The sequence below is a fragment of the Mustelus asterias genome, chromosome 1, assembly GCF_964213995.1.
Source record: "Mustelus asterias chromosome 1, sMusAst1.hap1.1, whole genome shotgun sequence".
NCBI classification, from domain to species: Eukaryota; Metazoa; Chordata; class Chondrichthyes; order Carcharhiniformes; family Triakidae; genus Mustelus; species Mustelus asterias.
The window spans coordinates 124,543,605-124,570,216 of NC_135801.1; the positions used below are offsets into that span (position 1 = coordinate 124,543,605).

Here is a 26,612-nt window from a genome sequence, read left to right on the forward strand (position 1 = left end):
GAGCAGCTTTCTCGAAGGTCAACCCATGGAAAGTGACTGGCCTGGATGGGGTACCCGGACGAACACTCAGATCCTGCGCGGATCAGCTGGCAGAGGTATTAGCAGACATCTTCAACCTCTCTTTACAACAATCTGAGGTGTCTATCTGCTTCAAGAAGATGACCATCATCCTGGTACCAAAGAAAAGCCAAGCAGCGTGCCTTAATGACCATCGTCCAGTGGCTTCGGTATCCATCATTATGAAATACTTCGAAAGGTTAGTCATGGCACGAATCAATTCCAGCCTCCCGGACCGCCTGGATCCACTACAGTTTTCCTACTGCCACAATAGGTCCACAGCAGACGCCATCTCCCTGGCCCTGCACTCAACCCTGGAACACCTAGATAACAAAGACACCTATGTCAGACTCCTATTTATTGACTACAGTTCAGCCTTCATTCCTACGAAACTCATCTCCAAACTCCATGGCCTGAGCTTCGGCTCCTCCCTCTGCGACTGGATCCTGAACTTCCCAACCCACAGACCAAAATCAGTAAGGACAGGTGACAACACCTCCTCCATGATCAACCTCAACACCGGTGCCCTACAAGGCTGTGTTCTCAGGCCCCTACTGTACTCCTAGTACACCTATGACTGTGTGGCCAAATTCCCCTCCAACTCGATTTTCAAGTTTGCTGACGACACCACCATAGTGGGTCAGATCTCAAACAATGACGAGACAGAGTACAGGAATGAGATAGGGAATCTGGTGAACTGGTGCAGCAACAATAATCTCTCCCTCAATGTCAACAAAACGAAGGAGATTGTCATCGGCTTCAAGAAGCGTAGAGGAGAACATGCTCCTGTCTACATCAATGGGGACGAAGTAGAAAGGGTCGAGAGCTTCAAGTTTTTAGGTGTCCAGATCACCAACAACCTGTCCTGGTCCTCCCATGCCGACACTATATTAAGAAAGCCCAACAACACCTCTACATTCTCAGACGACTAAAGAAATGTGGCATGTCAGCTACAACTCTCATCAACTTTTACAGATGCACCATAGAAAGCGTTCTTTCTGGTTGTATCATCGCTTGGTATGGCTCCTGCTCTGCCCAGGACCGCAAGAAACTACAAAACGTCGTGAATGTAGCCCAATCCGTCACAAAAACCAGTCTCCCATCCATTGACTCTGCCTACACTTCCCGCTGCCTCGGAAAAGCAGTACCTGGAAAACAGTTGCAAGGTCGAACAGAGTCAGCATGACTTTACATAAGGAAAATCATACTTGACAAATCTACTGGAATTCTTCGAGGATGTAATTAGTAGAGTTGAAGAGGGGAGCTGGTGGATGTGGTTGATTAGAACTTTCAGAAGGTTTTCAACAAAGTTCCACATAAGAGATTAGCGTGTAAAATTAAAGCACATGGGATTGGGGGAAGTGAATTGAGATGGATAAAAAACTGGTTGCAGGCAGGAAGCAAATAGGATTTTTTTCCAGGTGGCAGGCAGTGGCTTGTGGGATACCACAGGGATCAGTGCTAGGACCTACACAACTTGGGACACTAAGTGCAAACTCCACACAGACAGTTACCCAAGGACGGAATTGAACCCAGATCGTTGGCACTGTGAGGCAGCAGTGCTAACCATTGTGCCACTGCATGTCCTACATGTTATCTGTACTGTAAATATAAGATCCTAATGGGACTTGACAGAGTGGATGTGGAAAGGATGTTTCTTCTTGTGGGAGCATCTAGAACTGGGACCACTCTTTTAAAAGGAGGGTGGCCCGTTTAAGTCAAAGATGAGGATTTGTTTTTCTGATTGTTGTGAGGCATTAGAATTCTCTTCTGCTGAGACAAGGAGTTGGATAGATTCTTGCTAAACAAGGCGCTGAAAGATTATCAGGGTAGGTAGGAATATGAAGTTGATGTTAACATTAAATCATGGCCAATTGAATAGCAGAGTAGCCTACTCCTGCTCCTAATTCATATACTCGTATGTTTTGTATGTATGTAGCATCTCAGACATTAGTACGTATCAAGTCTTTCTTGTACTGAATAAAATATAACAACTGTCATCGATAAGGATTATCACATCAAATCATTTTACAACTTGGGAGTGAATGAGTTAACAAGACTCTGAAATCCCCAATTGCAACAGCAATGAGGGTGCAGCTGATGAATGTTAAAGGGCAAAGTAGTGTGAGCTTCACTCTGCACCTTTCAAAGCTTTGATGCCAACCATGGGTGTCAATAACAGAAAGTGTTCCATTTCCCAGTTTAATCGGCCTTCACCTTATTGACAAATGTCTTTCTACTTGACACATAGGTGACATTGGATGCTTGGGATAACTTTATGCCTCTAACACCTAGGCATAAATCATCACTTACGTGCAGCACAAACAAAGAAATTAAGTGCGAAAGATCACACGCCTATCTCATTAATTTAAATGGAGGAAAAATTAGGCAGCTTTGTTCGGGATCCTGCCGCATTATAACTACCCTTCCTCATTAAGTTGCATCCAGGCAAAACTTTACAATTAGGCACTAAAAACAAGAATCCACTCTTGTATGCTGGCATCACAATGTGGGTTTCCGCCCCCTCCAAAGGTCTATTGAAAATTCCGGTGCCAGCTAAGCATAACTTTCCACCAATTAATGATTGAAAATCACATTCAGCAAGCCCAACATTTTATATGTGTTCCTGGTGGCTGAGACTCTTCAATGGTAGTGTGAAGCAAGAAAATGACCTCTTATCAATACTAATACAATGGAAGGTACAGATGGGGTCCAATATCCTTGCTGGGAGGTTTACTGATGCTGTTGGGGAGGTTTTAAACTAATTTGACAGGGGATGGGACACAGAGTAGATGTACAATTGGGAGTGAGGTTCAGTCAAATATGGAAGGAAGACTAGGTCAGTCCAGCAGACAGAGTAGACATGGTCATGATAAGGCACGTGGGAGGATTGGAAAACCAAATTACATCTATTTTAATACAAGGAGCCTGTCTGGTAAGGTAGATGAAGCTAAGAGCGTTGATCAGCATGAGCAAATATGATAGTTTTGCCAAGACATGGTTGAAAGAAGGGCAGGATCGGCAACTCAACATTCCAGGATATAGAAGTTTCACCCAAGTTGGGGGGGGAACGTGGACTTGTGGTCGGTACAGACACGATGGGCCAAATGGCCTCCTTCTGTACTGTAGGGATTCTATGATTCCATGCAAGAGAGGAGGGAGCATTGCATTATTGATAAGAGAGACCATCACTGCAGTAATGAGGAATGATGTCTTAGAAGGCTGTTCAAATGAGGCCATATGGTTAGAGCTTAGAAATAAACAAAGGATGATCACTTTGCTGAGATTATACTATAGGTGTCCCAACAGTCAGAGGGAGATAGAGGAGCAGATATGTAGGCAATCATGGAGAGGTGTGAGAGGAACAGGGTTATAGTAGTAGGGGATTTCAACTTCGCCAATATTAACTGGAATCACCTTAGTGTGAAAGGATTAGACAGGGTGAAATGTTTAAAGTGCATCCAGGAGAGCTTTTTGTGCCAGTGTGTGTGGATGGTCCTATTAGGGATGGGACGGTGCTGGACCTAATCCTAGGGAATGAAGCCAGGTAACTGGTCAAAGTGTCAGTAGGTGAGCATTTTTGGGATAGTGACCATAACTCTTATGTTTCATTATTTTCAAAGTCATTATGGAACGGAGTAAGGATAGTCCAGAAATCAAGTGTCTGAATTGGGGGAAGGCCGATTTCAATATCATTAGACCGGACCTGGCAAACGTAGACTGGGAGCAGCTACTTGCAGGTAAATCTACATTTGAAAAGTGGGAATCTTTTAAAAGTGAAATGGTGAGAGTTCAGAGCCAAAGTGTTCCTCTAAAGGTGAGGGGCAAAGACGGCAAATTCAGGGAATCCTGGATATCAAGGGATATCAAGGGTTTGATAAAGAAAGAAAAGGAAACATATGGTAAGTGTAAAGCACTAAAAACAGCCCTTCAGGAGTACAGAGAATGTAAGGGGGGAGGTGGTGCTTAAAGAAATTAGGATGGCAAAGAGAGGCCACAGAAAATAATTGGCAGATAAGATTAAGGAAAACCTCATAGCATTTTATGAATTTATTAAGCGCAAGAGGTGACCAGGGAAAGTAGGACCCATTAGAGACCAAAGGGGCAATCTGTGCAGGGAAACAGAGGATGTGGGCAAAGTTTTAAATGAATATATTTAATCTGTATTCACTGAGAAAGACATTGTAGCTGGAAATTTCAGTTGGGACAGTGAAGTTCTAGAGCACATTAATAAAGAGGAGGTATTAGATGTTTTAGAGTGCATAAATCACCAGGGCCTGATGAAATGTATCCCAGATGATTGGAGGATAGCTAGTGTGGTACCTTTATTCAAGAAGGGCAGCAGGCATTAGCCAGGTAATTACCAGCCATTAGTCTAATGTCACTGGTAGGGAAATTATTGGAAAAAATTATAAGGGACAGATTAATCAACATTTGGAAAAGCAGGGATTGATCAGAGGCAGTCAGCGAGGATTTGGTGGTGTCTAACCAAATTGAGTTTTTTGAAAAGGTAACTAAAATATTAATGAGGGTAGCACAGTTGATGTGGTTTACAAGGACTCCATTAAGCCCTTTGATAAGATCCCACATGGAAGGCTGGTCCAAAAGGTTAGAGCCCATATGATCCAAGGCAAGTTGGCAAATTAAATCCAAAATTGGCCTGTTAATAGGGGGCAAAGGGAGATGGTGGAGGGTTGCTTGTGTGATTGATAGCCTGTGTACCACAGGGATTGGTGCTGCGACCCTTGCTGCTTCTTATATACATTAACAACGTGGATGTGAATGCAGAAAATATAAGTAAGTCTGCAGATGATATGAAAATTGGTGGTGTTGCTGATAGTAAGGAGGATAGTCTTAGGCTACAGACTGATAATAATCAGCTGGTAAATTGAGCACAGCAATGGCAGATGGAATTTAATCCTGACAAGTGTGAAGTGATGCATTTTCGGAGTTCTAATAAGAGTAGGATATACAATTAACAGTAGGTCCCTAAGGAGTACGGAGGAACAAAGGGAGCTTGATGTACAAGTCCATAGATCCTTGAAGGTGGTAGCACAGGTAACTAGGGTAGTGAATGCTTAACTTCATTAGCCGGAACGTAGAACATAGGAGCAGGGAGGTCTTGGTACAATTTTAGAAAGCATTGGTTAAGCCACAGATGGAATATCGTGTGCAGTTCTGGTCGCTACACTATCGGAAGGATGTGATTGCACTGGAGAGGGTGCAGAGGAGATTCACCAGGATGTTGCCGGAGATGGAAAGTTTCAGCCATGAGGAGAGACTGGATAGGCTGGGTTTGTTTTCCCTGGAGCAGAGGAGGCTGAGGGGGATCTGATAGAGGTATCCAAAATTATGAAATGATGTGGCTATGCCAGCATTGGACTGGGGTAGGCACAATAATAAGTCTCAAAACACCAGGTTAAAGTCCAACAGGTTTATTTGGAATCACGAGCTTTTGGAGTGCTGCTCCTTCATCAGGTGAGAATTATGAAAGGCATAGATAGGGTAGATCATAAGAATTTTTTCCCCATGGCACAAGTGGATATATGGCCAGAGGGTATAGGTTAAAGGTGAGGAGTAAGTGGTTTAGAGGGGATCTGAGGAAAAATATTTTCTCCCAGAGGGTAGTGGAAATATGGAACATGCTGCCTAGAAGGGTGGTGGAAGCAGGTACTCACACAACATTTAAGGAGTATGTGGACAAGCACTTAAATCGTCAAGGCATAGTAGTATATAATAGTATATAGACCAAGTGCTGATAAATGGGATTAGTATAGATTGGTATTTAATGGTCAGCACAGACATGGTGGACCGAAGGGCCTGTTTCTGTGCTGTATGACTGAGATATTGTGAATAGCAACAATGACCTCAATGACTGAGACACTTGAGATAAAATCCATGCTCCAGTTACACCTGGAGTATCTTCTGTTTCTACCACCTGATGAATATTCACGAAAAAAAAGCAAAGACATTCTTCCCCCTTTCAGTCACAAAGGGAAATTAGTCATCTTCTCCAAGTGTCACATTTACTTTTACAATCTGAAGCATATCACTCATTCTAATTGCGATAGCACCATAGATATTATCAGTGCTCTGAGAAACACAATAAAATAGGCAGTGACTAGAATAAAAGGCAGTAAATATTAAAGTCAAAAAGGAACGAGATCTTCCAGCTGCAGAATGAAAACCTACACCCAGTTGTTCTTGCATTAACATTTTTTTAATTAGTTACTTGCACTCTGAGCTTAAATTGGACTGAGACAATTAAATATTGAAAACTTCAGTCTTAACCCTGAGCTCAAGTTTTCAGGCCCTTGAATGGCAGGGTATTATATATTTCATTTCAGGGAAGAAATGTTATACTATAGAAAGATTGGCTTGGTTTGCTGTTTTAATTAATTTTCTTTCCAAGTGGCAGTGTATGAATTGTCTGAGGTTTCCCATATTTTGAAAGCGGTTCTCAACCGAGCCATTGCATTCAAAGCAGTTCAGATAAGGTTCATGCGACTCATTTCTGCAATGAGGGTTTATCTTATGAAGAAAGATTGAACAGATTGGGCCTATGCCCATTGGAGTTGAGAAGAATGAAAAATGATCTTACTGAAACACAAGATTCTGAGGGGATTTGTGGGAGAGGGGACACAGTTTAAGAATTCTTCTAATGGGTATAGGCCCAACCTGTTCAACCTTTCTTCATGAACCATTTTCCTAATACTGTGATACTTTATCTAAAATATGATTGCATAATCTTTTGTATTTAAAACATCTACAAATTGTAGAACATAGCACTGTCTATTCCAATCAGTCTTGGGAGAAAGACAGGCTGTAGGGGTTTTTTTTGTAAAATGAGCTGTTGAGCTCTGCAGTCACTGAATTAAGAAAATATTCCACTGAGAACTTCACAGCCAGACTCCTGATTGATAAAGTTTTCAGTGGATTGTAGCAGTATCATGTGTGTTCTGTCGCTACTGCATATTTCACATTCAAGAAAGTGAAAGACGTATGTCAATATAGGTTCTTTAACATAGGAAAAGGACCCAAGGTGCTTCAAGGGAGCATTAGCAAGCAATTTTTGGCTCTGAGCCACTTAAGGAGACAGTGGGGCTAAGTTACGTAGATTTTAAGAGGCATCTTAAAGAAGGAAAGAGGGAAAAGAAGCAAAGAGATTTAGGAAGAGAATTCAAAGCTTTGGCAGTCGAAGGCATTGCCACCAATGGTGAAATGATTAAGATCAGAGATTATCAAGAGATCAAAATTGGAAGAATGATGCCTTGGGAGGGTTAAAGGAATATAGGATTTAGGAGCAGGAAATGGCTTTTCAGCTGTTTGAGCCTGCTCCGCCATTCAATAAAATCATGGCTAATCTGGTTGTGTCTGAACTCCAGTTTGCTATCTGCAAACCCCCAATAACCCTCAACTCCCTCGTCTAAGTAAAAATAAGTGTAACTCAGCCTTGAATAAATTCAATGACCCAGCCTCCACTGCTTTCTGGAGAAGAGAATTCTACATATCAATGACCCTCAGAGAAAATATTTCTCCTCATCTCCAACTTAAATGGTAGACCCCTAATTCTTAAACTACGTCTCCTCTTCTACAAATCCCCTTGGGATCTTTATATGTTTCAATAAGATCACTTTTTTATTCTTCTAAACTCCAATGGGTATAGGCCCAACCTGTTCAACCTTTCTTCATAAGATAAGCCCTCATCCCAGAAATGAGTTGTGTGAACCTTCTCTGAACTGCTTTGAATGCAATTTGTTTGATTAAAGGAGACAAAAACTGTACAAAATGGACAGGATTCACTGCCCTCCGAGCCCTGTGTTTATCAATAGCAGGAAGTGGCACGCAACTCACCAGTGGTGGGATCTTCTGGTCCTGCTGTTGTCAATGAAATTTTTCATTGATTCCACCCCATGCTGATAGGAAACCCGTGGCGGGGGTATGCCATCAGCAGCACCAGAAGATCCCGCCAGCATGAGAAGCCAAAGAATTCCAGCCAGTATTCCAGATGTGATCTCTCCAAGGCCCTATACAGCTGTAGTAAAACTTCCCTACTTTAATAGTCTAAAACCCTTTACAATAAATGCCAACGTTCCATTTGCCTTCCTAATCAGTTGCTCTACTTGCACACTAACGTTTTGTGATTCATACACCAGGGCATCCAGATCCCTCTGTATCACCAAGTTCTGCAATCTCTCTCCATTTAAATATTATACTGTTTTTCTATTCTCCCTGTCAAAGTGATACATTCACATTTTCTCACATTATACTCCATCTGCCGAATCACTTAATCTATGTCCCTCTGCAGACTCTCTACCTCCTCATGACAACTTACTTTCCAATGTACCTTGGTGTCATCAGCAAATTTAGCCACCATATGTAGATTGTAAATAGGTCATGGGTCTGGAGGAGATTACAGAAATATAGAGAAGCAAGGCCACGGAGGGATTTGAAAACAAAAGTTTGAGAATTTGAAAATCAATGCTTTGCTTAACCAGAAGCCATCGTATGTCAGTGAGCAGTTTGATGGATGAACAAACTTAGTGAAAGTTAGGACACAGTTGCAAATTTCTAGATGGGCCCCAAGTTTACAGAGATGAAACATGGGAGACCAGCCATGAGAGTGTTGAAGTCTAGTCTGGAGGTAACAAAGGCATGGATGAGGGTTTCAGCAGCATATGAGCTGAGGCAGAATGGACTCAGATGATATGGAGATGGAAATAGATGGTCCTAGTGAGAGTGCGAATATATGGTTGAAAGCTGAATTTGATGTCAAATATGACAACATAGAGAACAGTCTGGTTTAGACTCAGCAATCAATTCCACGTTGGCATCTGTCTAAGTGACAGAGTTTGTAGTGAGGACCAAAGACAATGGCTTCATCCTTCCCAATATTTAGTTAGAGGAAACATCTACTCATCCAGTATTGGATGTCAGGCAAGCAGACTGACAATTTAAAGACAGCCGAGTGATCAAGAGAGTTGTAGGTGGGTAGAGTTTGGTACAGCATAGGTGTGGAAACTAATTTCATGTTTTCAGATCAAGTTGCTGAAGTCACGGACCAAGTATAGATCCTTGGGCACCATGCATGTAACGATGTGGGATTGGGAAGAGAAGCCATTAATGGTGATGTTCTGGCGACAGTTAGACAGAAAAGAACGGAACCATCAGATACAGTGTCAGCCAGCTCAATGATGGTGGAAAGGCACTGAACGAGGATGGAGTATGAATTATGTCAAAGGTTGCAGGAAGATCAAGGAGGACAAGGTGGAAAATTTACCTTTTTATATTCAAATAGAAAATATTTTATGACTTTGATAAGTGTCTTTTTGGTTCTGATATAGGAGTGGAAACCTGATTGGAGGGACTCAAAAATGAAGGGAAAGGTGGCCAAGGATCTGGGAGATGACAACACATTCAAGGACTTTGGAGAGGAAAGGGAGGTTGGAGATGGGATGGTCATTTGCAAGGATGGAGAGGTCATTTGTTGGCTTTCAGAGGAGAGGAGTGACAATGGCAGATTTGAAGGAGGGAAGAGTAGAATACATGAAGAAAGCAGATCTATAATAATATCAGCTAATATGAGTCCAGGAATGGTAGTTGTGAGATCAGATAGATGATGCACAAACCTCTTTTCCTTGAATCTCAGTAATTCACTAAGATACTCACAATCTTCCCTTCATTCTACTATGCTAACCAAATAACAGCATGCATCAGATTTTTGTAACTATCTTGATGTTGTTTCACCATAATGGTTGAACGACAATAATGGATGTCATGTCAATGCTCAAAAGGCTGTTATGAAATGTTACCAGTATTCAGGTAGGGATAAATCAAATTATGCACAGTGACTATCAATCGGTATGCACATGGGTCAGTTCCAAGGCACTATTCTTCCATAGCTTACAACTGGAAAAACAAACTGGGTAATAGTTTAAGTTTATTTATTAGTATCACAAGTAGGCTTACATTAACACTGCAACTAAGTTACTGTGAAAATTCCCTTGTTGTCGCACTCTGGTGCCTGTTCAGGTACACCGAGGGAGAATTTAGCATGGCCAATGCACCTAACCAAACTGTGAGAGGAAACCGGAGCACCTGGAGGAAACCCACGCAGACACTGGGTGAACGCGCAGACCTCTGCACAGACAGTGACCAAGGCTGAGTATCGAACCCAGATTCCTGATGCTGTGACGCAGCGATGCTAACCACTGTGCCACCATGCAGCACTCATTACCTTGTTTATGAAACAAACATTCAAATGGAAAGCATAATTTTTCTTTTGTCAATAAAGAAACCATCTTATTCATTTATCACTACCTGAAGCCTTTCAACATTTTAGTGGGAGCGAAGCCATTATGAAAAGGAGGAGGCATTTTAAAAGACACTAAAGTGGGTGCAGAAAGAGAGAGACCTGTAGGTTCATATTCACAAATCGTTGATCATGTCAGGACAAGTTGATAAAGCTGTTAATAAACATATGGGATGCTTTGTTTTATAAATAGAGTCGACAAGCAATTCTGATGATCCCTTTAAAATCACTGATTACACCTTAGCTGGATTACTATGTCCAATTCTGGCACCATACTTTAGGAAGGACATTAAGGCTTTGGAATGGATACACAGGAGATTTAGCAGAGTGATGGATGAAATAATTCAGCTTACAGGATAAAAGGTCTTTGTATTGGACGGATAAGCAGCACTTCACATTAATTTTACACTAATTGAATGAAATTCTCCTCTTTTCACAAAATTAACAGTGTTGTGATATTGGGTTTCAGAGCCACATGACTTCCGTCAGTTGCTCCTTGTGTCTGTGGGAACCCTGCCAGTCTGTACAATTGGACATTTCATTCTCATTGTTTTGCAGGAGTCATGGAGAAGATAATAAATTTCAAGACCACCCAAATAGAATATCTGTCACCTTCTTCGCACAATAAGGAGCTGCTCCCTGAACAATGTGACTAAGGGAGCTCAAACTGCCTGGAAAAATAGTGGCAAAAATAAACTCAAGGTTACTTTGATACATGATGTAGAGATGCCAGCGTTGGACTGGGGTGGACACAGTAAGAAGTCTCCCAACACCAGGTTAAAGTCCAACAGGCTTATTTGGTATCACGAGCTTTCGGAGTGCTGCCCTGTCATCAGGTGAATCATTTGCCTGATGAAGGAGCAGCACTCCAAAAGCTCGTGATACCAAATAAACCTGTTGGACTTTAATCTGGTGTTGTGAGACTTCTTACTTTGATACAGACAAAGCTGTTTTCTCATTGAAGAAGGTAGGGAGGTAGTCGGGGTGTCGGCATGGTAATCAGTGGGTGGAGAGGGTAGTTGGGGATGGGGGGTGATTATTCGAGAAGGAGATGGGATATAGTAAGAATGTGGGAGGTAGTCTGGGGTTAGGGATAATTTGGAGGTTGTCATGGGGACCAGAGGGTGTAGCCAGGAGTTGGAAGTGGTTTTAATCCTTATAACGTTTCCTGTGTAACTATTCTGCCAAGAGAGTCGGAACCATCCAAAGTCTCCAATTTAATTCCGAGTACTGGATGGTTCCAATCGCGCATCGGAAGTTTAAACCGCCCAAGCAATTGCCTTGCATGAGGATTTCCGGTAGGTTTCCCAGTGCATCTTCTGGGGTCCCTCCTGGGTACAACCCCCTCCCCGAAGATCAGAAGTTCTGGGCCTAGTGTTTTCCTATTATGACTATAATTGGCAGATGAAGTTTTCCCAGAAGATCCAGAGTATCAGACAGCAGAAACTAATGTCCAGGAAACATTAAAGATGTCTTCATCAAGAAGGCCTCCACAAGGCAGTATTCAGCTCAGGGTTCCTGTTGTGCTGTCTATAACCACATTGCGCTTTCCACCTGAGATTTGGACAGTAATTGAACAAAGAACAAAGAACAATACAGCACAGGAACAGGCCCTTCGGCCCTCCAAGCCCGTGCCGCTCCTTGGTCCAAACAAGACCATTCTTTTGTATCCCTCCATTCCCACTCCGTTCATATGGCTATCTAGATAAGTCTTAAGCATTCCCAGTGTGTCCGCCTCCACCACCTTGCCTGGCAGCACATTCCAGGCCCCCACCACCCTCTGTGTAAAATATGTCCTTCTGATATCTGTGTTAAACCTCCCCCCCTTCACCTTGAACCTATGACCCCTCGTGAACGTCACCACCGACCTGGGGAAAAGCTTCCCACCGTTCACCCTATCTATGCCTTTCATAATTTTATACACCTCTATTAAGTCTCCCCTCATCCTCCGTCTTTCCAGGGAGAACAACCCCAGTTTACCCAATCTCTCCTCATAACTAAGCCCCTCCATACCAGGCAACATCCTGGTAAACCTCCTCTGTACTCTCTCCAAAGCCTCCACGTCCTTCTGGTAGTGTGGCGACCAGAACTGGACGCAGTATTCCAAATGCGGCCGAACCAACGTTCTATACATCTGCAACATCAGACCCCAACTTTTATACTCTATGCCCCGTCCTATAAAGGCAAGCATGCCATATGCCTTCTTCTCCACCTGTGACGTCACCTTCAAGGATCTGTGGACTTGCACACCCAGGTCCCTCTGCATATCTACACCCTTTATGGTTCTGCCATTTATCGTATAGCTCCTCCCTACATTATTTCTACCAAAATGCATCACTTCGCATTTATCAGGATTGAACTCCATCTGCCATTTCCTTGCCCAAATTTCCAGCCTATCTATATCCTTCTGTAGCTTCTGGCAATGTTCCTCACTATCTGCAAGTCCTGCCAATTTTGTGTCGTCCGCAAACTTACTGATCACCCCAGTTACACCTTCTTCCAGATCGTTTATATAAATCACAAACAGCAGAGGTCCCAATACAGAGCCCTGCGGAACACCACTAGTCACAGGCCTCCAGCCGGAAAAAGACCCTTCCACTACCACCCTCTGTCTTCTGTGACCTAGCCAATTCTCCACCCATCTAGCCACCTTCCCCTTTATCCCATGAGATCCAACCTTTTTCACCAGCCTACCATGAGGGACTTTGTCAAACGCTTTACTAAAGTCCATATAGACGACATCCACGGCCCTTCCCTCGTCAACCATTCTGGTCACTTCTTCAAAAAACTCCACCAGGTTAGTGAGGCAGGACCTCCCTCTCACAAAACCATGCTGACTATCGTTAATGAGTTTATTCCTTTCTAAATGCGCATACATCCTATCTCTAAGAATCTTCTCCAACAACTTCCCCACCACGGACGTCAAGCTCACCGGCCTATAATTACCCGGGTTATCCTTCCTACCCTTCTTAAATAACGGGACCACATTAGCTATCCTCCAATCCTCTGGGATCTCACCTGTGTCCAGTGACGAGACAAAGATTTGCGTCAGAGGCCCAGCGATTTCATCTCTCGTCTCCCTGAGCAGCCTTGGAGAGATTCCATCAGGCCCTGGGGATTTGTCAGTCTTTATATTCTCTAACAAACCTAAACACTTCCTCCCTTGTAATGGAGATTTTCTCCAACGGTTCAACACTCCCCTCCGAGACACGCCCAGTCAACACATCCCTCTCCTTTGTGAATTGGGTGAACAAATGCTGCGATGTGGCAGGATGTCGTGTAGGTGACGCTGCAGACTGCCATGTTTTACCGAGAATAATTTTGGTGCACCATTTTTGATAATGGTTTTGCACCAGCTGGCAATATCACCCTATTTGTCTCAATTTAGGGCTCAAAATTTCATGAAAATGGTCAATACTAAGAAATAAAATCTAGCCCAATGACTCCTAGAGCAGATTCAGTCCCTAGACAGTCAAATTCTAATCTCTGCCTTGAAGCATTTGATTTATTTTGGGGTATTGTGCTCTCCAAGCTGAAGGATGTCAGTTAAAGATGAGTGCACTTCGCATTTCTGGTATAAAGTATTAAAATCAACCTTCGCCAAAGTCAGCTATAACAGAGAGTGCAAGACTAGAAGCAAACAGTTGGCAGAATGACAGCAATCACTCCTACCCAGATCACTTGGTATAATTGTATGAGATGTCTGTTCAATCGTAACACCTTCTGCTCTCTTAAGCTATCACACAGAGATGAAATGGAGCACAAGGTCGAGAATACCACATTTTCTCATTGCTGTTGGGAACATGGGTGACATCAAATATTGACACAAATGGGGACAATACTGTGCAGCACACCACTGCACATTGTGCCATTCATATAAATATTTAGCTGCATAAATATTACTAAGCATCACTTTTATGATGAAGAATATGAAGGAATGACATGCAACAACAAAAACAACGGGGGAATTGAGGACTATGAGTCTAAACTACATATGCAAGGAAATAGTGTAGCTGTTTGAGAATACTTATTGCTCTCTGCAACATATTACTAAAGGATGTATCAAATTTGGATTCCCTATAGACCTTCATCAGGGAGATGAGCAACTTCCCTAAGTGAAGAGGATATTCACACTAACGGAGCACATTGTATAGTATTTACAACACAGCAATAGGCCATTCAGCGCAACAGGTTTATGCCACACGTATACTCCATCCGAGCCTCTTTTTAAAGTTTATTTATTAGTCACAAGTAAGGCCTACATTAACACTGCAATGAAGTTACTGTGAAATTCCCCTAGTCGCCACACTTCGGTACCTGTTCGGGTCAACGCACCTAAACAGCATGTCTTCCAGATTGTGAGAGGAAAGAGGAGCACCCGGAGGAAAGCCACGCAGACTCGGGGAGAACGTGCAAACTCCACACTGACAGTGACCCAAGCCGGTAATCAAACTTGTGCCACCCCACCCTTCTTCATCGATCACCTATCCCCATCAATATACTCTCTAATTCCTTTCTCCCTCATATCCTTATCCCGTTTCCCCTTAAATCCAACTATTCTAGCCATCTCAACTACTCCTTGTGGTGCTAAGTTCCACATTCTAACCACGCTGAGTAATTAAGTTTCTGCTGAGTTCCCCATTGCATTTATTGAGGGCTATTCATGGCCTCATGTTCTGCTCTTGCCTGCAGATGGGAACATTTTCTCTCGGTATATCCCATTAAATCCTTCCATAATCATAAAGACTTTGACACCTCGGCCTTCTCTTTTTGAAAGAGTCCCAGTTCAATCTTTTCAGATAAATATAACCTCTTAGTTCTGATAGCATTCTATTAAATTGTAGTTCTTGAGTGCCATATCCTTTTTATAATTATGGAGACCAGAACTGTTCACAGCACTCCATAGAATCCCTGCAGGGCAGAAGGAAGCCACTTGGCCCTTCAAATCTGCACTAACTCTCCAAAAGAGCATCTTATCCAGGCCCCCCACCGACCCCATAACCCTGCGTATGTACCATGGCTAATCCCCTAAGAGGCAGTATAGCATGACCAATTCACTTAACCTGCACATCTTTGGAGTGTGGGAGGAAACCAGAGCACCCAGAGGAAACCCATGGCAACAGGGGGAGAAAGTGCAAACTCCACACAGACAGTTACCCGAGGCCGGGATCGAACCCGGATCCCTGACGCTGTGAGGCAGCTGTGCTAACCACTGTGTTACCATACTTTAGATACTTCAGGTACTGTGAGACAGCAGTGCTAAGCTTAAGTGTAGTCTCATCAAGATTCTATACAAGGTTAACATACTTCCCTCCTTTTCAATCTTATCCTTCTAGATATGAACACCAGTGCTTGGTTTGATTTTTTAAGAAATATCCTGGGGAAAGATCAGATCAACTCCTCCCCAAAGCACATACTGAGATTCTGGAATTCCCTCCCGAAACCGCTCTGCCACTTTTAAAGACAGTATTATATCTCGGTTTGATCAGGAAATAAATAAACGGTCACAGGAACCCAAATGGTGATATATTTCATAGTTTAAATGTGTTGAAATGGTTCTCTGCAAATAACAACAATGGCCTCTTCAGCTTTCCCACACAGTATTCGTTACTAGTTTTGCACCATCCATTCAAATTTCCAACGGTCTGTAAATAAAATAGACCACACTATTTCGCCATGTCAGAGGAAATGTTAACACTTGAGTGCAGCAAAAAGGACATCTATCCAGGTATCACCTACATGTTTCTTTTCAAACAACATCAGTAAAACGTTACCGAGACTCTTATCATGCTGTCATATTTTGTGCAATAGAGTATTTACTTATTTATGAAAATAATTTGTACTACTCCACGCCATGCATATATTCCCAAGGCATAACATTTCTTGAAGGCTCAAAGCTAGAGGCACTCTAACAAAGCTAATCCACATAGACCATAATAATGCCACATTTCAGCTGCTGACTGGATAACATATCAACTTTCCGACTGTTGACAAGCACGCCACCACCCCTCCCACCAGCACTCCCAACACCCCCCCTCATCCTCGAGCCTCTGGCAGGCAGCCTCTTCCTCACTGCCTCATCTTCCTGGACAGGCAGCCTCTCCTTCACAGCCTTTTCTCACCCAGTCCCCAGCAGGCAGCCTTGCCCTCACTGCCTCTCTTTTCCCCCTGCAAACTCACCGCCACCTTTAAATATGGCACTCCATGAGGTAAAGGCAGGGATGGCAACTTTCTGCTTGACCCCACCTCCCCATCCATTCTCCCCCCACGGTGAGAATTGGTGAGCTCCTCGTGAAGGTATATTGACTGAGCTGAACAGCACAAGAATGCACATGGTCGTAACCATCCCCCCGGAAGAAATCACTCCCACTTCAGTGTCTGCCACCGAACTTAGATACCAGATTGAAAGATTCCAGTCATTAACCTGTTTCTCTCCATAGAAGCTGCCTGACCTGAGTATTTCCAGAACGTTCTGTTTTTATTTCAGTTAAGGGTTGGCAGGGAACATCTTTTGATAGTCCCTCTGTTTAAACCTGCTAGTTACACAACATTACCTTTATAACTTCTCAAAAATCACAGAATTGTTACAGTGCAGAAAGAGGCCATTCAGCCCATCATGTTTGCACTAGTTCTCCAAAAAAGCAATTCATCTAATGCCAATTGTCCACCTACTCCCCATACCTCAGCACCTTCTTCCTTTTCAGATAATAACCCAATTTCCTCTTGAATGACACAATTGAACCTGTTCCCACCACACTCTCAGACAGCGTAAAAATGTTTCTCAAGTCTACATTGCTGTTTTTGCCAATTATCTTAAATCTGTACCCTTTCATTCACGATCCTTTCAGCAATGGGAACAGTTTCTCCGTATCTACTCTGCCCAGCATCCTCTATCAAATCTTTTTCAACCTCTTCTCCAAGGAAGATAGTCCCAAATTCTCCAATCTATTTCCTCATCCCTGGAGCAATTCTTTGTCCTTGCCTCACCAAATGCAGATTAATTCTACCTCTCAGAATTGCTTCCAACAGTTTTCCCACCATTGAGGTTAGACTGAGTGGCCTGTAGTTTCCTGCTTTATCTCTTCCTCCCTTCTTGAATAATAGTACTACATTGGATGTCCACCATATAGGCGCCTCTCCTGTAGCCCAAGAGGAAATGAAAATTATTGCCAGATCCCCTGCTATTTCCTCCCTTGCCTCACTTTATAGCTTGGGATTCATTTCATCCGACCCTGGAGATTTATCTACTTTTAAGATTGCCACACCACTCAGAACCTATTGGTTCCTATTTTCAAGAAGGGGAATAGGGATAGCCCAGGAAATTACCGACCGGTGAGTCTAACCTCAGTGGTTGGTAAGCTGATGGAGAAGATCCTGAGGGACAAGATTTATGAGCATTTAGAGAGGTTTAGTATGCTCAAGAATACTCAGCATGGCTTTGTCAAAGGCAGATCGTGCCTTACGAGCCTGGTGGAGTTCTTCGAAAATGTGACTAAACACATTGACGAAGGGAAAGCGGTAGATGTGGTTTATATGCATTTTAGCAAGGCATTCGATAAGGTCCCCCATGCAAGGCTTCTAGAAAAAGTGAGAGGGCATGGGATCCAAGGGGCTGCTGCCCTGTGGATTGAGAACTGGCTTGCCCAAAGGAGGCAGAGAGTGTGTATAGATGGGTCTTTTTCTAAATGGAGGTCGGTCACCAGTGGTGTGCCCCAGGGATCTGTTCTGGGACTCTTGCTGTTTGTCATTTTCATAAATGACCTGGATGAGGAAGTGGAGGGATGGGTTGGTAAGTTTGCTGATGACACGAAGGTTGGTGGGGTTGTGGGTAGTCTGGAGGGATGTCAGAAGTTACAGAGGGACATAGAATGATGCAAGACTGGGCGGAGAAGTGGCAGATGGACTTCAACCCAGATAAATGCGTAGTGGTCCATTTTGGCAGGTCAAATGGGATGAAGGAGTACAATATAAAGGGAAAGACTCTTAGTACTGTAGAGGATCAGAAGGACCTTGGGGTCCGGGTCCATAGGACTCTAAAATCGGCCCCGCAGGTGGAGGAGGTGGTTAAGAAGGCGTATGGGGTGCTGGCCTTTATCAATCGAGGGATTGAGTTTAGGAGTCCGGGGATAATGATGCAGCTATATAAGACCCTCGTCAGACCCCACTTGGAGTACTGTGCTCAGTTCTGGTCGCCTCATTACAGGAAGGATGTGGAAAAGATTGAAAGGGTGCAGAGGCGATTTACGAGGATGTTGCCTGGATTGAGTGGCATGCCTTATGAGGATAGGCTGAGGGAGCTCAGTCTTTTCTCCTTGGAGAGACGTAGGATGAGAGGTATATAAGATGTTGAGAGGCATAGATCGGGTGGACTCTCAGAGGCTTTTTCCCAGGGTGGAAATGGCTGCTACGAGAGGGCACAGGTTTAAGGTGCTGGGGGGTAGGTACAGGGGAAATGTTAGGGGGAAGTTTTTCACACAGAGGGTGGTGGGCGAGTGGAATCGGCTGCCGACAGTGGTGATGGAGGCAAACTCAATAGGGTCTTTTAAGAGACTCCTGGATGAGTACATGGGACTTAGGTAGTTATAGGTAGGCCTAAAAGGTAGGGATATGTTCGGCACAACTTGTGGGGCCGAAGGGCCTGTTTTGTGCTGTAGTTTTTCTATGTTTCTATGTAACCTCCTCTCTGTCTATATTAATTTTTAAAATTGTATCATCGGCCTTCTCCCTGATTTCTACATCCACATCGTCCCTCTCATTAGTGAATGCTAACACAAAGCATTCAGTTAGAACCCTACCTATATCTTCTGGCTCCACACACAAATTACCACAGTGGTCCTTAATGGCCCTACTCTTTCCCTAGTTATCCTTTTGCCCTTAAAGTACTTGCAAAACAACTTAGGATTTTTCTTTATTCAACCTGCCAATATCTCCCCAATCATGTTTCCACTCCTGCCACTGTACCGGAATGGCTCTCATCAGAGTTACAAATGGCATTGTGTGACTATGATAAAGATAAATTATCCTTCCACATCCTTCTTAACATCTGCAGCTTTAGACATGGTTAACCAGCTCATCCTCCTCCAATACCTCTCCACCATCATCTATCTGGGTGGGACTGCACTTATTTGGTTCCACCTTATCTATTTAATCATAACCAGCAAATCACCTGCAATGGTTTCTCTTCTTGCCCCCGAATCATTACCTCTGGTGTCCCGCAAGGGTCTATCCTTGACCCCCACCTATTTCTCATCCACATGCTGTCCCTCAGCGACAACATCTGAAAACACAAAAAGGTTTCCACATATATGCTGACAAAACCCAACTCTCCCTCACCATCACTTCTCTCAACCCCTACAATCTCTCTAAACAGTAAGACTGCCTGTTCAACATCCAGTACTAGATAAGAAAAAAACTTCTTCCAACATAATATTGGGAAGACCTAAATCATTGAAACTTAGTGCAGTGGTCAACAATTATATTTTAGATTGGAGGAAGTGATATATTGTGGTTCCCCAGGGATCAATATTAGGACCACTGATTTTCCTGACTTCAATTGATGGACTAGACTTGGGTTTGCAGGGCATAATAGATTGTAGGTGATTCAAAACTTGGAAGTAACTGTGAGGAGGATAGAGATGGACTTCAAAAGGTCATTGATAGACTGGGGGAATGGGTGGACACATTGCAGATGAAACTTAATGCAGAAAAGTGTGAAGTGCTCTGTTTTGGGAATGAGGAAAGGCAATATAAAAATAATTTTAAAGTGAGTGCAAGCACAGAGGGACCTGGGTATATATGTACAAATGATTGAAGGTGCCAGATCAGGTTAAGGAATTAGTTAACAAGGCATTTTGGATCCTGGACTTTACAAAGAGAGGCATAGAGTACAACAAAGACATTGTGGCAAACCTTTGTAAGACACTGATTTTACCTCAATTGCTGTATTTTGCCCAATTCTCAGTATCACACAGTAAGAAGGATGTGAAGCCATTAGAGAGAGTGCAGAAAGGATTTACAATAATAGTTCCAGGGATGAGGAACTTAAGTTCAAAGGTAGATTGGAGAAGTGAAATTTGGGAGGAGATTGAGCTGTTCAAAATCATGAGGAATCCTGACAGAGTAGAAATTGCTCCAATTGGCGGAAGAGCTGTAAACCAGAGGATACGGATTTAAGGTGAAAGATAAAAGAACCAAAGATAACATGAGGAAAAACATTTATATGCAGCACATAGTTAGGATCTGGATTACGCTACCTGAGAATGTGGCGGGGGTAGATTCAATTGTGGCTTCCAAAAGGAATTTGGATAGTTACCCAAAGAGAAACAAATTTACAGGGCTATGCGGAAAAGGCTGGGGAGAGGGACTTCTTTTTTATTTGTTCATGGGATGCAGGCGTTACTGATTAGACCAGCATTTGTCGCTCAGCCCTGTTTGCCCTTGAGAAGTTGGTGGCGAGCCTAGCTGAGTTGCTCTTGCAGAGACTATCACAGACATGATGGGGCAAATTCTGTGCTGTAATCATTCTATGATTGCCTTCAGTCTCCACCATAAACTCCATTTCCTAGCCACTGATTCATCCCTCACCCTGGCAACTGCCTGGAAGCTAAGCCAAACAGTTCACAACCTTGGTGTCATATTTGGCCTCAGGGTGAGCTTCGGACCACGTATCCATGCCCTCACTAAAACCAAATGTTTCCACCTTAGTGGCCCCTGCTCATCTACTGCCAAAATCCTCATCCATAACCTTTATTACTTATAGGCTTGACTATTTCAACACATTCCCAATATCCCTTTCCTCCCACCCTTGATTCCCTGCAAATAGCAGGTCACCCAAAACCCTGCCCATGTATCACATCAAGTCCCATTCAACACTCACCCCAATGCATACTGACCTACAGTGGCTTCCTGTTAAACAATGCCTCCATTTTTTAGAATCTTCATCCTTCTTGTCAAATCTCTCCATGGCCTTTAATCACCTCCCCATTTCTGTGGTCTCTTCCAGCCTCACAAGCTTCCTGGATATCTGTATTCCTCTGGTCCTGGCACGAGGATATTCCTGATTTTCATTGCTCCATTAGCTGGCCAGGCCCGAAGCTCCAAAATTCCTTCCGTAAAGCTTTCCACTTTTCTCCTTCTGTAAGATCCTCCTCAAAACCTATAGCTTTGATCGAGCTTTTATTCATCTGTCCTAATCTCTCCTTTTGTAGCTCAGTATCAAATTTGATAACACTCATGCGAAGCATCTTGGAACATTTTACTATGTTAAAGATTCTATGTAAAATCATATATAAAAGTTACAGTGCAGAAAGAGGCCATTCAATCCATTGTGTCTGCACTGGACAAAAAAAAAGAAGTTAGTTGCTCATTTTAATCCCACTTTCCAGCACCTGGTCCACAGCCTTACAGGTTACAGCACTTTAGATATAGATCCAGGTACCCTCTGCATGAGTTGAGCCTTTCAGCAAATGCAAGTTGTTGTTGTTAAACATTTCTCATCAGGGACCACAGAGCAACAAAGACCAGGGATCAAATCAAGATTAGTTTCAAGTCAAGGCAACTATTAAACAACCTTTGCAAACTTTCTAAAAACAAACCTGCATTTAAAAAGTAAATCTGCAACATCTCTCTCTCCTGTCCCCGCCTTCCCAATCCCCCACTCCAATAAAATTCAAACTCCTTACTTTTCATTGCTGCTTTCTACTGAATCGGTGTCTGTGAGCCACTCCTCACCGATGTCGGGCAAAGTGAATGGATGCTGCTTGTTGGGTGGGTTCCATGTAACGCTATCTGCAACGTATGCCGAGGCCCTTTCCGAACCAGACATGATGCTGTTGTTTGATCCAGTCTGAGCCTGCATGGTTTTCACTGCATTTAAACTAACCAGACTGGAACTTGGAGCTGGCCGGACTGCTATCGGATTTGCAGCTCCGACACTCAGCCCGGCTGATTTAGTGACACTGACCGAGGCGAGAAGAGAGGCATTACTGTTTTTAACAGTGGCAGGGCTACCCGGAGCAGAGGCAGTTCCAGGAAGAACAGAGGCTTTCCCTGAGACATTGAATAAGGAAGAAGTGAGAGGTGTTGCTTTAGATGAAGGAATTGGTATCAGCGATGGTCCATAAGGTGAGGCTGATGATCCGCTTTTTGAGGAACTAGCTGGAGGGGCAACAGGAGAAGCAGAAGTCTTGAAAATCTTTGCAAAAATGGTTCCCAAGTCCATCACTGCAAGCTTCATTTTTGTTCGTTCAAGAAAATTAAAGCAAGCCAGCTTCGCAGGGCTCCAAGCAACAGGAACTGTAGTTTTTAATTGAAGAAATTTGATACCTTCCCATTAGCTGCGATGAAAAGAAAACAGTTTCTTTGAAAATCAGTATTGCAGATTTTACAGAGTCTCCAAGAGACGGTGAAGTTTTCCTTTTCTCTAACAGAAACTGCTGTCCTCGCCAATAGGCCTCACTGTACCCATGGTATGACTGAAGAAAACAAACACAGTCTTGTTTGCCAGGCTTGCTGGTTGGTCTGCTGCTCTATTACAGATGAAGAAATAACTGCAACCCTCCTGCTTGCTTGGCTGGTTGTAAAGTAATAACTCTCTTCAGAGGACAAGAACAAAAGATTGCTATCAAAAACAGAGTTGGCTGGCCAGCATGCCTGTCAGGTGACAGCAGCAGCACAGGTTGCTATGCAAAACAAAACCCTTACTTCTGGTTGGTCCATTACCAAGACTGAAGGGCGGTTCTTATTTACCATGTCAGGAAACAGATTTCTAGATTCTGAAACAATGAAGGATTTATATAACACTTGCACAGCACATAGTTATGTATATATGTTCCTATGTTAAGTTCTGGCCGCTGCTGATTCTCCTTCCAGAGAATTTGCACTGACTCTTTAAACTCACTACAGGGCAACCTAGGCTAGTGAATGGGCCACGAGTGACTCTCCTTCATCTCAGTGGGCCACAAGATTGAAATTGGGCATATTCACTAACCATGACCGCATGAATAAGAGTAAATAAATTTAACACATGCCGAATATTTCATAATGAGTTATAGAAAATGCTTAATCATTTATATATTAATAGAACTGTCATCAACTTCAAATGGTAAAAACATAAGAAATATTTGCAGTTTGAATGCAGAGGGAGTGCACAGCTCTCACAGTCAATGTGTGCAATCAGTATGCACCTTACTTCATATCCCTGGCTTTTTGTATATATCACTTCAGTCAAATAGGTAGGATAAAAACTACATAGATGGAAATCAGCGGAATGTTGCAACCCAGTGCGAGGGTAGCAGTCAACTATGTATTGTGGGCCGCACTCGGAATCCAGAAGGCTGCACATGGCCCATCACTGCTTTAGCTCCTATGCCAGAATTTGCAATCAGGAGGTCAATCCTGTCCACACCCCCAGTGGTGGTGACTGTGAGGAATTAGTCACACTAACATCAGGCTGTGGGCAACAGGGCAGCAAGCACGTATCTCAATGCAGCCTGACAGATTTTGGCCTTGCAGTATTGGGACATCTAGCCGCTAGCAAGTTGATTGCAAGGGAGGTGGGGAAAGTGGTTGCAATTGGGTAGGGTGAGGGTCCCAGTAACACAAATTATATTTGTAAGGCCTTGAGGAGCATTTCATAGAATCATAGAATCCCTGTAGTACAGAAAGAGGTCATTCGGCCCATCGAGTCTGCACCGACCACAATCCCACCCAGGCCCTATTCCCGTAATCCCACATATTTACCCTGCTAACCCCCCCTGACAAGGGTCAGTTTAACATGGCCAATCAACCTAACCCACACATCTTTGGACTGTGGGAGGAAGCCAGAGCACTCGGAGGAAATGCACGCAGACACGGAGAGAATGTGGAAACTCCACACAGACAGTGACCCGAGGCCAAAATTGAACCCAGGTCCCTGGCGCTGTGAGGCAGCAGTGCTAACCACTGTGCCACCGTGCCACCCTTTTGCTGGATCAAAATCCTGGAACTCCCTCCCAAACAGCACTATGGATGTTCCTACATCACAGGGACTGAAATGGTTCAAGAAGGCAGCTCAGCATCACCTCCTCAAGGGCAATTAAGTATCAGCACTAAATGCTGGCCTAGCCAGCAATGACAACATTCCTTGAAAGAATCAAAATATGATTGACTATTAAAGACACTAAATAATTTGAGAAAATAAATTCACTGCATTGTAATTAACAATTTTATATCTCTTCAAAAGCCTTGTGCCAGCTTCAGAGAAATAATGGCGTCTAAATGGAACGCAGTGGAGGTTTACTGTGTGATCTTTAGCTGGTGGAGCTGATCTAACAAACTGCTCATCTTTCAGGGTATTTAATTTCAGACAGGAGTACTATCACCTGCAAAGAAAAGGCACACTGGAAGATGAGATGCATGAATAGCAACTGGAATAATTTGCTTTCTTTAATTATGGAGTCTTCATTTAACAGCTTGATTGTAAATGAATCAAGCTGCTTTTAGCTTTGCAGTCTGGAGTCAAGCTCCACTCTGCAGTAGTATATCAACATTTCAATCCATTTTGAGGAAAAGCTGAATTATTTCAGGTGTGAGAAAGACAATAAAGCAATATGAAGGGCCTCAGGATGGAGAAATTACCTCTGCAGTGGTCTTGGACCCATGTGAGTTCTGCAGCCCTGTGATACTGTCATTTAAAGCAGCCATCCATGGCTGAACAGCCTCCCCCAAAAAGAGGCCACCTCCACGGAGAGCTCATGCGAAACGGAGGAAATTGCAGCACTCGGGGACATTACCTCCTGATTAGGGCCTTAACTGATTTCATTGTCTATCCACCTCCATGCAGCTAGCACCTGGGGAAAGTTGGCCAAAGGCAGGGAGAGCATCAGGAAGCCATCCCAAGAGTGTTTCCTGCTAGATTCATGGCCCTGCGGCTTCCAAGTTCACCTGCATAGGTCTGGGAAAACTCAGTCCTTTTATCCAGCTTTCACTTCAATGGATAGTCAAATCAAGCAGAGTGTAAAACCATTACAGCCGATCTAGTCAGTTTCCTGATAGGTTGTTAGGTTAAAATTGCCCCTTATGTACAGTATTGCCAAAATATTACAACAATTAATTTTGAATCTTTGTTACATTGTTATGTTGCTTGAAAAGAGTTAGGAATTATGTTACGCACATATATAGATGTCTAGCAAAAATGCCGCATTACTCAGTACTGCACTATAGTCAGTGGACCAAAGCAACAATGTATCATTTCACAGCACATGGTGAGATCTGGAGATATACGTTCAATGTGAGCTCCAACATCTGTTTCTAAAAGTATGATTATTTCAGACTTCTAGGAACCACAAAACATAACATGGTGACAGCAGGTGTCTGTGAGTAAAACACAAGCATTTTAAATGGATTTGATGCTGGATTTGATTGAAAAAATCAACTTGAATAAGTACTGGAGAGTGCAAAAAACAGACTGAATTGTGTAAAGTGGCCACTGGTGCAGATTTAAATGTACAGATCAGGATGAATTGGTAGGCTGATTATTTCGTAGAGGTATATGAGAAGTTTTCATAAAAGTGCAGATTAACATGCAGTAGTGTTATAAAAGCTATTAATGAAGAGGTAAAGGCAGCCACATCCTTTCATGGACTACAGAGTATGATTTCAAGCCCTTCAGCAGATGGGGGATGAATGAGGACAACATGTTTAAGATATGCAGCACACATCTCCAGCCAAAGTCAAACCATTGAATCCACTGAAAAGGAACAAGGTGAAATTGTTGACAATTTCTTAACAAAAGTTGCAAAATGTAGCCAGCAAATGTAAATTCAAAGAAATTGGAAGAAAGACTGGCAGATTAACACATTTGGGGTTCTGGACATCCTGATGTACAAAAAATCTCTGATTGGACAAGGCCACCAGGACCACAATACCAAAGGAAACTGTCAGAGCACGTGTAGCCATGAGTAGACAGAAGAAGACACTGACTACCCAAATGGCTATCCTTCGGGTAAGGCAAGAGAAAGGCTGCAGGGTTGATGTAGCAAAGAAGAGTCCATACCAGACAGAAAGAAAGATGAGCGAGACAGCAGAAAATCTCTTGCATACGGATCAAACTTCACATCTTGTGGATAGTGCAATCACTGCAAGAAGATGTGCAGGACAAAAATAGAAGATGGTAAAGGAGTTATCAGAGACAGACGACAGGGCAGATGAAAAAGAAAAACCCCCAAGACATCCACATCCTGGAAGTTAAGGAAGAGTTTCAGGA

At 43.2% G+C, this 26,612-nt stretch overlaps 1 protein-coding gene across 1 annotated transcript in view; it reads right to left on the reverse strand.

The window, feature by feature from the left end:
- Positions 1-22,694, reverse strand: part of fam149a (family with sequence similarity 149 member A) — a 118,750-nt gene extending 96,056 nt beyond the window's left edge. Inside the window, exon 1 of the mRNA XM_078218029.1 lies at positions 22,051-22,694. Within this exon, the coding sequence (XP_078074155.1) occupies positions 22,051-22,604 (554 nt within the window). The 5' untranslated portion in view covers positions 22,605-22,694. The remainder of the gene's footprint in view (positions 1-22,050) is intronic.
- Between the last annotated feature and the right edge of the window lie 3,918 nt (positions 22,695-26,612).